The sequence below is a fragment of the Fulmarus glacialis genome, unplaced genomic scaffold (genome assembly GCF_000690835.1).
Source record: "Fulmarus glacialis isolate BGI_N327 unplaced genomic scaffold, ASM69083v1 scaffold14498, whole genome shotgun sequence".
In the NCBI taxonomy this organism is placed as follows: Eukaryota; Metazoa; Chordata; class Aves; order Procellariiformes; family Procellariidae; genus Fulmarus; species Fulmarus glacialis.
Window position 1 is genome coordinate 10,368 of NW_009227694.1, and position 12,267 is coordinate 22,634.

At 41.8% G+C, this 12,267-nt stretch overlaps 1 protein-coding gene across 1 annotated transcript in view; it reads left to right on the forward strand.

The window, feature by feature from the left end:
* WRN (Werner syndrome, RecQ helicase-like) overlaps positions 1-12,267 on the forward strand; it is a gene marked incomplete at its 5' end in the record, with an annotated part of 44,740 nt that overhangs the window by 8,530 nt on the left and 23,943 nt on the right. Inside the window, 11 exon segments of the mRNA XM_009583249.1 lie at positions 3-129; positions 1,913-1,985; positions 2,939-3,050; positions 3,655-4,069; positions 4,755-4,838; positions 6,048-6,186; positions 7,426-7,501; positions 8,526-8,593; positions 8,935-9,043; positions 10,739-10,807; positions 11,344-11,426. Of these exon segments, the coding sequence (XP_009581544.1) occupies positions 3-129; positions 1,913-1,985; positions 2,939-3,050; positions 3,655-4,069; positions 4,755-4,838; positions 6,048-6,186; positions 7,426-7,501; positions 8,526-8,593; positions 8,935-9,043; positions 10,739-10,807; positions 11,344-11,426 (1,355 nt within the window).

Below are 12,267 nucleotides of genomic sequence, written 5' to 3' on the forward strand. Positions count from 1 at the left end.
AGTCTAAATGGCCTGGTAAAACACCTTTTTGGCAAGCAGCTTTTGAAGGATGAGTCTGTCCGCTGCAGTAATTGGGAAGAGTTTCCACTCAATGAAGAGCAAAAATTGTATGCGGCCACAGATGCCTTTGTACGTACAAGAGATCTCCATTCTACCCGTATTGATAAATTCCTTTACTGATGTGCTGTTAGTTGCTGTTTTTAACACCTTTCTGCTACAGAACACAATTAACTTAGGAAGACTCAGGTCTGCTGTGGATACGGGATGCTTGAAGGTGGAAATGCCATCAAGTAGGTTGCTGTCCAATTCCTTGTCTGTCTTAAGTTTTTAAATCTCAGTGTTCATCCAGAGCTTCAAATTATCTTCTGTGTTGAAGATGATACTGCTTGTACCTGACTCGCTAAGCTGTCTTGTTGCTGAGATCACTTGAAGAGGATGTTATGGTGAACATTTCACGTACAAAATTGAATGTAGATGGAAGAAAGAAACCCCATTCCACAGCAGCCTTGAGCCTCCCATGAGGTCCTTACCTCTTAATGTTTCATGGCGTTGCAAGATTTGCCTTTTTATTGAAGTCTATTAATGAAGCAGAGCTCCTGGAAGTTCTGCTGTGCTCTGAACATGCCAAGTAACACGGGCACCAACAGCTATGCTTGAGGAGTGTCTCTCCGTTTGGGCTCAAGTTGTCACCTCAGGGGAGTGAGTTTTGATGGAGCAATCGGGTGACCTTTATAACTGCCTGTATAGAGTAAGCCTAAATTCTTGCAGTGTGATTATTTCACATAGGTGTAACGTGGCTGATGTGTATTTAAGTACAATAATTGTTTACGGAAATGAAGAGCGGGCAATTATTTTCTGGTTCCCTTGTCTGCAGGTATTCACCGTAGCCTGTTAGCCCTTTTGGATGTGTTTTCTAGTGGGGTTTTTGGTCATCTTCCTTAAGCTGCTTATGAGCCAAAATCGTGGTAAATCTAATATGTGAGATGAAATTAATAAGCAACTTGGAAGAAATACAACCTTCTCCAGTGGCTAATACAGCAGAACCACAGTATGGATTACAAGGAAGAGTAATTTAGTTCCCCTCAGGCTTTTATTTCTGTGATGCGCTTAGATAGAGGAAGGGAAGTGGGACAGTGGTCTCTGGTTTTTTTTCTGACTCGGGAAACATTGCATATTTACTGGTTTAGTTAAATGTTAAACTGTGGAGGATTTAGCACCTGTTAAGATCCAAACCAGCAACGAAAGGAGCTCTATTTTTGGTGCCTGGTGCGGCTGCTGTAGCCAACTTTTTCCAGGCAATGCCTCTTTCTCGCTATGCTCTGTTCACCTAACCTGCCTTTTTGGAGCCTCACAGGAAAACACGAGGGAGTAAGTTGTTTCTTTATCTTATTTCTTTAAGATGCTTTGGTTTACATGTGTAGCCTAATTAGCAATTCCTGGCTTTAGGCTGCGTTTTCCTCTTCTAATTTATTATTCATATCAAGGGTAATATTAAGCACTCAGAATTTATCTTGGTAGGTTCATAGCTATTCTCTTGGAGCACTACACAAAAACTGAATGAGGTGGAGCAGATGATGAGACTGGGAGCAGAGTACTTGGAGCTCTCTATTTGCAGCTAACTTTAGAAGATAACCGTGCTGGGGTCTATATAAGAGTATCCACTACAATGTGGACACCAACTCAGGACTTTGTTTTTTGTGAAGCATTCTGTAAAATGTAACCTGGTTGTGATGAAGAATGCAGTAAAGCAGAACATTGACGCTTGTACGGCGTGGGCCAACAACTCCGAATTTGATGTTCACATTGTATTTGTGCCATGGTTTCTGAATTAATTGTTGGGGTTTTGTTTAGTTTCTAAGATGATGTTTCTCTGCAGAGTACTGAGTACTAATTTTTTTCCTTTCTTTTGCAGGCTGGCTTCATCGTTTATCAAAAACTGAAAAATATGAATAACAGTGACCGGAAATTATTTTGTGTGACAAGAGGTAAATTATACATAGAAGCGTAAGGAATTGATTCAATGTACAACTGAATATTCTATTTCTCAAGAGGTTTTTTTCCATAGTCTCTTTGTGTTAGGATTGTCTGGTTTCCTAGCGATTAGACATTGCTTCCAGAGAGAGCAGACCGTAAAGGCTCTTAGCTGACCTGGGTGTGTAACTATTTTTCCATAGTGATGTAGGAATGCGGTCTTGGTATGCTGTTTGTTACTGCTGTATACAGAGATGGTAGGAAATCCTGCTGTCATTCCAGTTGGTTTATGGAAACACTTCAGTGAGTTAATTTCAATTCTATTGGTGCAGGGACAAAAATCTAGTTTAAGAAGAAATAAGGTCACAAAAAAATACATGTTTTGAAGTAATGCTTTTCTTGAGGCATATAAATAGGACCCAGATTTTTTAGAGCGGCTTAGCATTATTTACTTAATTAGAAAAGAGATTCTAAAATCTTGGGTTTTGTTCAGTTCTGTGCTTCATGAGGAAACTTAAGTATTCCATGTAGCTTATGGTTGAAAAAGGGGCAGGGGGAAGTTTGTTTCCTTTTTGTACTAGCTGAATTTTACTTTTGTATCAAAGACAGAAGTGGCAGTACTATCACCTTAGTATGAGGTGCAATCTTTTGGCCTTGGTTTAGTCGGTATACCTGTGTTAGCAGCTTTTTTCTGGAAGCTGGAGGGTATATTGGGGAAGGATCCCTTTGTAATGGTCCTGTTCTGTATCCTTTTGTCCTGAGCACGTGTAACGGGCCACTGAAGAGATACAATGCTGAAGTACACGGAAGGTTGGCGTGGTTCTGTGTACTTGATATTGAAGCACCGGGAAAGGCTGTCGTAGCAGCTGTAGATATTGTAGAAATGCAGTTACCTGAATGGAACTTATTTGTGTATTGACGTTAGACCTCAATTATTGTGAAATAACTCTGATGGCGCTTCTTATAGATGACGTGTTGTCAGAGGGTGTGAAGGAGCGCTTGACTTCACTAGGTGAAGAGATAATGGACCTGGCTTCTCGCATCCCTGACTCTTCTGGACAACTTGAAAATTTGCAGAGGTTAGATTTTTTTGCCAGCCTCTCTCTACTTGACCTGCAAGATCAGTGTTTTGTTCTCGATCCCTGAGGTCCCAGGCAACAAAATACATGTGTGTTAACAGCCGTCTGTGTGATCTGTGCATCCTTTTCCAATGAAAGAAAGCACAGTACACTCGATGGGAAAATAGTGTCTTTAGACGTAGGAACATAGGTTTTTTACTAGTCTACCTGCAATGGGTTTGACACTGAACTTTGCTGAATCTGTTTTTCTTGCTGAAATGCACAGCAAGGCCTTCTTTAATAAATACTCAGGACTCAGGCATGACTAACTACTAGAAGTCTGGAGACTCGATACAAGCGTGGGGGCAATACCACAAACGGTGTTTTTTGGAAAGTCTTTATAGGTTTTCTTCAGTGTAAAGAAATTGAGTTTTCTTCTCACAGAAGTGGAATGCCAATTGCATATGAGTGATGAGCCTTTCTGTCTGCCTCTATATATGCAGTTTTGGAGAAACTCTATCTGGAGAAACAGACTACTGTAGAATCCTCAGTTCTGCTTGTGGCCGAGATGTATGTAGTAACTGCCTTTATCACTTTGGTTTAACTTTCTTGTTTTACCTTTTAGGGCTGCAGAAATACTAACTGACATATCAGAGAATGTAAATGCCTTAAAAAGCACGCTGTTTGGTTCAGGTTCCTCGCCTGTGCGGGAGAGGAGCTGTGGCGGATGTCCAGCGAACCTTGAAGCAGAGTCAGCCAATGTTGAAGCACAAAAGGTTGAAATGCCTGAATTGGCTAATCAACTTGAAGGTGACTTCAACATCTGCTCTGATGCTACACTAGCTGGCCTCTGGGAGGGAGATGGTAATGAAGAAGAGGCAGGGAGAGGTAACACCGTTGTGGAAAACGGGGCTGCAGCAGTCAGCTCGAAGGACGAAGCACAGAGAGATGACTTTATGTCACTAGACATCACTGAGCAAGAACTTCAGATCCTGGAACTTCAGGCTGTAAAAGAATTGGTCAACGAAGCTGTGCCTGAGGTAATGAGAAAAGCCCTCATTTATCGTGAACGCTTAGCAGAGGAAGTAGTCTCATCCTTAATTTCCCCCAAGATTTTAAAAAGTTCTGTTCCTGATATTCCTGAGAGAATATTAAGGTGGGCTGGAAGAAGGGCTCAGGGTCTGGAAAATATTTGTGGAGGTAGTTAAGCACTGAGCTGCTCTTCAGTCATGTGATTGGAAGGATTAGTACTGAATATAGAATCTCTAGATAGTCTGAGTAGTTTTCCTCTTTCAGTTGCTAATGTGCTATCAAAGAACTTCTTGCAGTATGGCGACGAATTCTGCACTCGCCCGTCTCCAGCTGGGTCATAAATAAAAAGCAGATGTTTTTTCTAAGGGATCTGTAAATAGCAGTCCTTCTAGTGACTGCTGAATGTGGATTGATGCCTCTTAAATCAGAGTATAATTTCGTTATGTTCCAAGTGTTTTGCACATCTGGTGGTACTACCGTTTTTGTCTCTTACTACAGAGCCTTGTTATGTTCTAATATTTTTTTCAGATTTTTTTTAATAGGCAGGCTTCAGAGCTGAATGTTGAGCTTAGTTATTTTTGGTAACAACTAAAAGCATAAAGAGAAATAGTTTATAGTATGTACAGAAGATGGAAAGGTTGTGGGTAAAATAGAAATAACTGCTGGTAAGAAGAAAACCATTTTTTTTCTTAGGAAGCGTGCTCCACAGACAACGAACAAAATATTTCCAATTGTGTCATTGAAAGTGATGAAGAACTGGAAATGGAGATGCTTCAAGTGAGTGCCTCAGGGTTTTGGTTTTGTTTTTTTTTTTTGTGATGAAGATGCTCTTGGGTCACAGTGGAGTGGAGTGTGGTTGAGGGGAGGTAATATGAAGCAAAACGGTGTTGCTTACAGACGGTGGACAGAAGAACGTGTGGATTCCTAAAGAATTCAATTTACTAGTGTTAGATTTCAATATCGCATCCTACCGTATCTTTACTATACCAGCTTGGACTTGATCCACCCGCTTACTGCATTTGTGTAGACAAGAATTCATAAACTGATCTGCTCCAAGTGTCATGCATTCAAACCCTTGTCCAAGGGGTTGAGCCGACAGCGTGGTTTGTGCACTGCGACTGCTGCTAACCTGGGCTGCGGGTCAGACTGCTTTGTAGCCATGTTTTGCAGGCCTCTTAAAAAATGTTTTTAGTGGCCTAACTTCTGTTTCCTGGAAAGAAGACTTGGATGTTGAGTCTTATTTTTCTTTACCCTGGCTTTTTTCTTGATCCCCCAGACACTGCTGAATGTGTTTCGAGTCAAGTGACTGAACGTTTCCACCAGAGCAGTCACAAGTGTTCATGTGCTGGTACACATGTGAAGATTCAGTGTGTTTACAGCTAAGCAGGAAGCAAGACACAAAGTTCTGGGGGAAAAAAGTTGAATTTTCTTCTAGGGAGGGACTGGGTCTCTGCCGGATGGTTCTCAGTGCTGCACATCAATCTTACATGAAAGCAATTTTGGTTAAAAAAGCTAACTTGAGTAGACGGGGTTTAGTTAGCGTTCCTCCGAGTACCACGTTTTTGAAACAATGAGTGTAACGTGATGTTGGAATCCCATCCTTTATGTTTCTGTTTTTTGTGATTAGCCTCCTAAGTCACTTATCAGTGCAAGTTATGCCTTTGTCTAGTTAAAAGTCAAAAAAAACCCCAACCAACCATTGGTTTTATAAAATAACGGATTTCCATGTCTTCAAAACTTCAGTGACCTTTTTGTAAAGAAAAAACAAAAGCTGTTGTAACGGTGCCCAGGAAATGGCTCTTGGAATTTGAACGCTACCGATAAAGTAGTTTGGCCACAGTGCTTTTCTTCGTGCTGTGTGCCAATAGATCTAAGTTATGCTGTAAGTAGATGAAAACTATATGTGTCCCTGTATCGTATTATCTCAGACATGCATTGTATCTACCCTTTCATGCTCAGAAGTAACTTTTTCTCCTGATTTCTCAGTCTTTACAAAACGTAGACGATTCCAAAGGAGTTTCAGCTGAAAGAGAGTCCAATAAAGCCAGGACAACTCCTGACAGAGAATTGAACATTGATGGTGATGAAGATGAAGGCATTGAGGAAGAAGAGGAGGAACGTTTGGGTATGTTTTACTTTATAGCGCGTGATGAAATAAAAGAACTCCTCTGTCTATGGAAGCAGATGTGGAAGCACAGTGACGTTTTGTGCTTGGTTTCTTAAAGCAGAAAGTTAAAGCGCACCTGTGTTTTGAAAGGAGAACTTGTCTGTGCGTCAAGATGAAAATGTAAAGGTGTCCTTGGCAAAACATAGTAGACTCCTGCCGTGATCAGTAGACATGATGTATGCTTAAGGGGAGTAAAACTGATTTGGGGATGTGGAGGTCGTGCAGAATTGAGGGGACCTATTCAGAACACAGCAGAGGGGAAGATAGTACCTCTGCTACATGCTTTTGTTCTGTTGTCCCACTACTGCTGCTTTGTGGCAGAATTCTTAGGAAATTCTGGCTTGGGGGTGGTCTTGACCTAATGCTTTGGAGCTGGCCCTGTGGAGACAAATCAAATGGGGGAAGAAGGCTGAAATGTGAGGTGGAAAACGCCTTGGCTTGTTTGGACTGTCACTGTGTGAAAGCTTCCTTCCCTGGTTGTGTAAGTGAGACTGTAGACCCTATCACTGAAAGGGACAGCATCAGCCAGGAGAAGAGCCGCTTGAGTCTTCCAAGCAGAATGTGGGCTGCTAGGTGGGGACGGATGAGTTAATTGTTTCGTTGTTCAGTTAATCTCACTAAACAATAGCCAGACAGGCTGTTACAGGGAATGTGTGGTTGCCCAACAGACAAAAACTAGGTGGTAATGTCATGCTTTCTACTGCTGAATGTTAATTATAAATTTCAGCTGAGATGCTGAATATGTTTCTTCAGTGTTCGCAACAAGATCAGGACCCCCTCGTGTGTCATTTTTGGACCATGACTTGGTTAGCAATTTGCGGTGCCGGGTATTGATTAGTGTAACTTCAGTAGGGTCTTTAAAGGCACGCACAGTAAAACATCTCTAGTACCTCGTCTGAACGTGTTGCAAATAACGCAGCTATGCATTACAATAACTATTGCTTTATTATCTCATTAATCAGGCCACATGTTCTCCTCCTCATGCAGGGTTTCTGAGGAGCCTATTCGCCTTTTTTTTAATCCTTTATTCTAGCCTGTAACTATCTTCAGAGTTTGATGTCACTCTTCTTAACTGGAGTTGCTCAAATCCTAGGCCCTGGGCATCACTAACCATGAGCAGACTGTTTGTCAAGACAGTGCTTCATCTTTTTAAAATGTAATCACAGATGAGGTTTTTTATTTTCTTTCACGCTAAAGATCCATTGCTGCCAGTACCTAGTGAAAGCCACATCACGTGTCTGAAGACCTATTTTGGGCATTCTTCTTTTAAACCGTAAGTATATTTTCTGTTAAAATGTACACTCTAGGAATTCTTTTCTTTCCTTTTTTTTCGACTCGGATGACTCTTTTTATTACTATTTATTTTAAAAACCACTAACGAACTAGGACCTGTCTAAAAAGCCTAGGAAAAGAAAAGCAACGTTTGCCACAACAAGATGTCAGAATAAATCTTATGGAGTGTTAAGTACAATACTGTACTCTCACAGTAGAGGATGAGTTTATCGGGTCTTCTGATGGCATACCTCCTGTGGTGGAAGCTTTCTTCTATCAGGTCTAGTTCAGGTGTTTTAAACAGCTAGCAAGAAACCGCGCAGATGCTGTTCTCTGTATGATTAACTTCTTTAGTGGGGTTATCCTTTGTTATGTGGCTCTAATTAAGGAGGGACAGGCTTCTGTCTGCTCATCTAGCGTGGAGTCATCTCAATGCAGTATGTGCTTACGTACTCGAGCGTTGCTGTGATGGTTCTTAAGTTGAATGGGAATGGGATGACTGATGGTGGAATGCTTTCTGTGCAAGACACAGCCTAAGAGCAGCGCTTTGTGGGGGAAGCTGTTTTACTCAATCAAAATATTTGGTTAACTTTCGGAAATGGGGGCGGGGGGATTTTTTTAGTTGGCCACAGGTATGTACACTTACAAGACCACAAAAGGATGAAAATTGTTGGGCAAAATTGAGGTCCTGCTTACAATGTCTTGTGTTGAAGACAACTGTAGTTTTCACAGTGTTTGCGGATCAGTTATTAACATATGGGAGACACGGTTTGTTTTGTGATCTTCTGTGAATGACTGCATCAAATGTTGCTTGCCTCAGTCCTGTTAGAGGTCCCCACTGTAACGCTGGTGGGACTACCTGCGGTAGTTGGAGTGTTTGAGTGGTTGCAGCGTGCAAAGACAACCCTCTAAGGCAGGCGGAAGGGTTTCTTTAAGGTGAAATTCAACTGAATATGCAGTTTCGCAAAACTTACATGTTATGTGTGGTGGCAAAAACAAGATATTCCCCTTTGTTTAAATTAAAGGGTCCAGTGGAAAGTGATTAATTCTCTTTTAGAAGACAGAAGAGATAATCTTGTTGTCATGGCAACTGGTAAGTTACCTTTACATCCTAAGAAGCAGCAAAAAATCTTTTCCTTTTTGGGGAGAGTAGGACTCAAACTTGGAGACTGTCCATGTGGCTTATGTGAGCAGGGTGCCCCGATTGCGGCAGTGTAAGTCTGAGCCAGCTATGCTGGCTACTCCTTCTTCTGTCCTAGCTTTTGTCACTGACCTTGGCGTAGAGAGGGGTATCGAATGGTATTTGTTCCTGTACTAGCAGAACAAACATCACTTTTTTTTAGGGTCCAACAAGGTGTTAGAATTGTCTTCTATAGCTGTATGTTACAGCTGCATAGAAAGCATGATGCTTCACTTCAGCCTCTTCTCTTTAAGGCTATGGAAAAAGCTTGTGCTACCAGTTTCCTCCTGTTTACACTGGACATATAGGAATTGTCATCTGTCCCCTTATCTCCTTGATGGAGGACCAGGTGTTGCAGCTGACGTAAGTAATGCGGTAGTAACAACCTGCTGCTGTATTGCCTGTGGAAACCCACGGATTCTGCTTGTGGCATTTCTTGGTGTTTAAGGTTGCAGCTTTGTACAGCAAGCTGTTTGTGTGTCAGCTGTAAAGCACACATTTCTCAAGGAACACGTGCAAACTGTGTAAATAGTCCAAGTTCACTGGATTTGCCAGTTACGTGAACTGTAGGCTGAATTTGCAAAGGATCTATGCTGGTGGGTGGTTCCTGAAGGTGGATCCTTCTCAAGTATTTCTGGATTCACAGGCCCTTTTTGTGCACACTGAACTGATGGAGGAGCTTCACAGGCTGTTTCAGCCTGTGAGAGTTATGTCAAAACTTGGTAGGGCTTCCTTTGGGCCTGAGAAGTAACATCTGAACAACATACAGCTCGAAGCTGTAGGCCATTCAGATCAAAGTTATGGCACGGACTTTTAAGACGGACAGTGTAGTACGTCTCCTAACACCTGGCCTCTTCAGTGCTTAAAAGGTCTGATGGGGGAACTAGTGGGTGACACTGAATCGCTCTTACATGAGCAGTTATAGGTGTTGTCAAGATAAATCTCTTTGATTTTAATACCTGATAGTGCTTTCTCTACGTGTACTTGCTTTCTGTTATAATAGCTGTTCACTTCTGACGCTTTTTCATGTAAGCTGTGGGAATCGTGCTGAGTTGTCTAGTTCATTCCTGCCTTGTCCAGCTTGGAAAGAACAGGTCTTTTGTGAAAGACGGGATATGAAGATTTTTTGAAGTGAGGAATGTCAATTATGTGTGGTATTTTCTGCTGCACGTTGTGACTGTGTGCAGATGAAAGGCTGGACAGCCTAAGCTGTCACTATAGCCAGCTCCTAGACTGAGTATTAGTCAGCAGGGTGTCTGTATGTATTCACCTTCTTTGGCTTTTATACTGTTTTCCTCAATGGAAAGGGTTTATTCGCTACCTTCTCAGTGGGTCATTCATTTTGAAGGCCGAGGAGACGGAATTTCTACAACCTAATGCAATTCAGTAATTTGTCTGTCAGTCTGGGTGCAGTTCTACCAAGGACTGAAGCACAGAGGAATGAGGGGGGAGAAGCTATTGAAACAAAGGGCTGTAATGAAGTGCAGTAAATCACCAAGTTAGGAGGACAGGGGTTGCGGGGTCCTGAAGGAGGTCAAATATGAAGTGGCTGAGCTGGTAAGGGTAATTATTGAATCTGTCATGGAAAGCAACCACCTGATTGAAAATTAGCAGGTGGAGCACCAGTAGCTCACAAAAGATTGAAAGGCGAGGCAAAAAATTGCAAGCTAGTAAGGCTTACGTCCAAATGTGACGAACTGCGTAAGTTAATAGCTAAAGAAAATATACCTACTGTATTTTCTTCTTTTGGGTGTTTTAATAGTAGGCTTAGCTCCTGTGCAAGGAAAACGGTGCTTATTTCTCTGATTTCATATTGCAGTCGTCAAGGGTGTGTTGTGGGGGACAGCTGGAGGGCAAGTGGAAGAGCATTTGGGTGGCAGGAATAGTCACTGACCACTAGCTTTTTCAAAAGGTTTTTCTCCACAAAGATCCTTGGAAGAAAGTAGCCTCTGATCTTACAGCTTGAACTTCCTTTACAAACCGGTGGCATAGGCTGAAAGCTAAGGCAGAAAGCATCGAGAGTAAATCTGTTCGTGACTGCGCTTTTTATTTCTGCAGAATGTCAGGGATTCCGGCTTGCTTGCTTGGTTCGGCTCAGTCGGAAAACGTCAATGAAGACATCGTTAAGTAAGTCTTAAATAAGCTTTCTGGGACTGCAGGGTCTGACTTAAGTATTTTGGAGGTAGGATGTCTCCCTGATCTGTCATCGCTGAAACTCTTGATTCTGGCTCAGACCTGGAACCTGGCAGTCAGTGACACTGCTTTTATTCACCCAGGCTGAGCATGCGGGAGGCTATAGCCACCCTCTTGTGCCCTCTGGCTGGGGACACAGGGCTTGTTGACTCAGCTTTATGTTGTGGTTTATACATGATTTTGCACAGGTCTTAGACCTATATTTGTCACCTAGTCATCACAACAGTCCCTTCTTGTTCTAAAGGCTAGTAAATCTCTCCACTGTTTTTCCTTTTCCTGTAATGCTGTGTACTGCCTTGCTCTCCTAATGTTCTGGAATGCTTTCTACGGTCTTCGCTTCCTCTTGTTCCTTATCCAGAAGTCTGTACTTGTTCTCATTTATATCTTCTAAACAATCATGCGTTTGTATCATTTGGTTGAGCTGTCTGGGGTTTTTCCTTCTGCGACGGTATCTTTTTTTGATGTTTCAGGTGTCAGTACAGAGTCATATATATGACTCCAGAGTTCTGTTTGGAGAATTTAAAGTTACTTCAGTATCTTGACCAAACTATTGGTAAGTTGGGGAAAAGGTTGTGGATGAGTTGGCAGGCAGCTTCAATAATTACATTGAAACTTTTTTTTAATGCTTGAAAATGTTGCACCAGTTTTTCTACCATTAATGAGCTCAGAGCCTAGTGTAGTGGCTAGCAGAAAATGGTGTTGGAAGATCCTGTCGTTGATGAAAAAAACATCATATGTGAGTAGTCTATAGCGTGGTTTTGGCATGGGAACAGTAGACAAGTTACTGGTAACAGAGGTGGTAAAACACTGATCTTTAAATCATAGGAAGTGAAATGTATGTCACTAAATATTTTAGCCTTTTAAGTATTCTAATCTCTCTGATCTTTCTCAGAATGTAACAATGAAATTGTGTTTTGAAACACTATAGTGCATCTTAAACTCTCTTTTTGTCATAGATGATGCTTCCCTCATAGTAGGGTAAATTCAAGGCACATAAACTTGAAAATTTTTTTTATTAAGGAACTGAGTTTCTAGTGCTGTAGGCAGGGAGGGATATCTAGGGAGAAGATGAGCCATGTGAATTTCTGGAGTCCCGAGAAGCTGTGTGCTTGGTCTCTCTGACACTAGGGTGCTTTGAACATGCAGATCAGAATGGGATATTTGTACTCAATTGGAGTTTTTTACTGATTCGGAAAAAGGAAGGTTATTTTCCAGTGGTATCTTTAACCCCTCTCCCCACATATTTTTCTGGACTTTAACTTATCTCTCCAGTGCAGACCTGAGACACTCAGGCTTTGTTTTACAATCCAGAAAATCAAACTAATGATATGTGACCAGCATTTGTGACTATTATTAATAAAGTTGGGGGGGGGGGGGGGGGGGGGGAGGGTTTG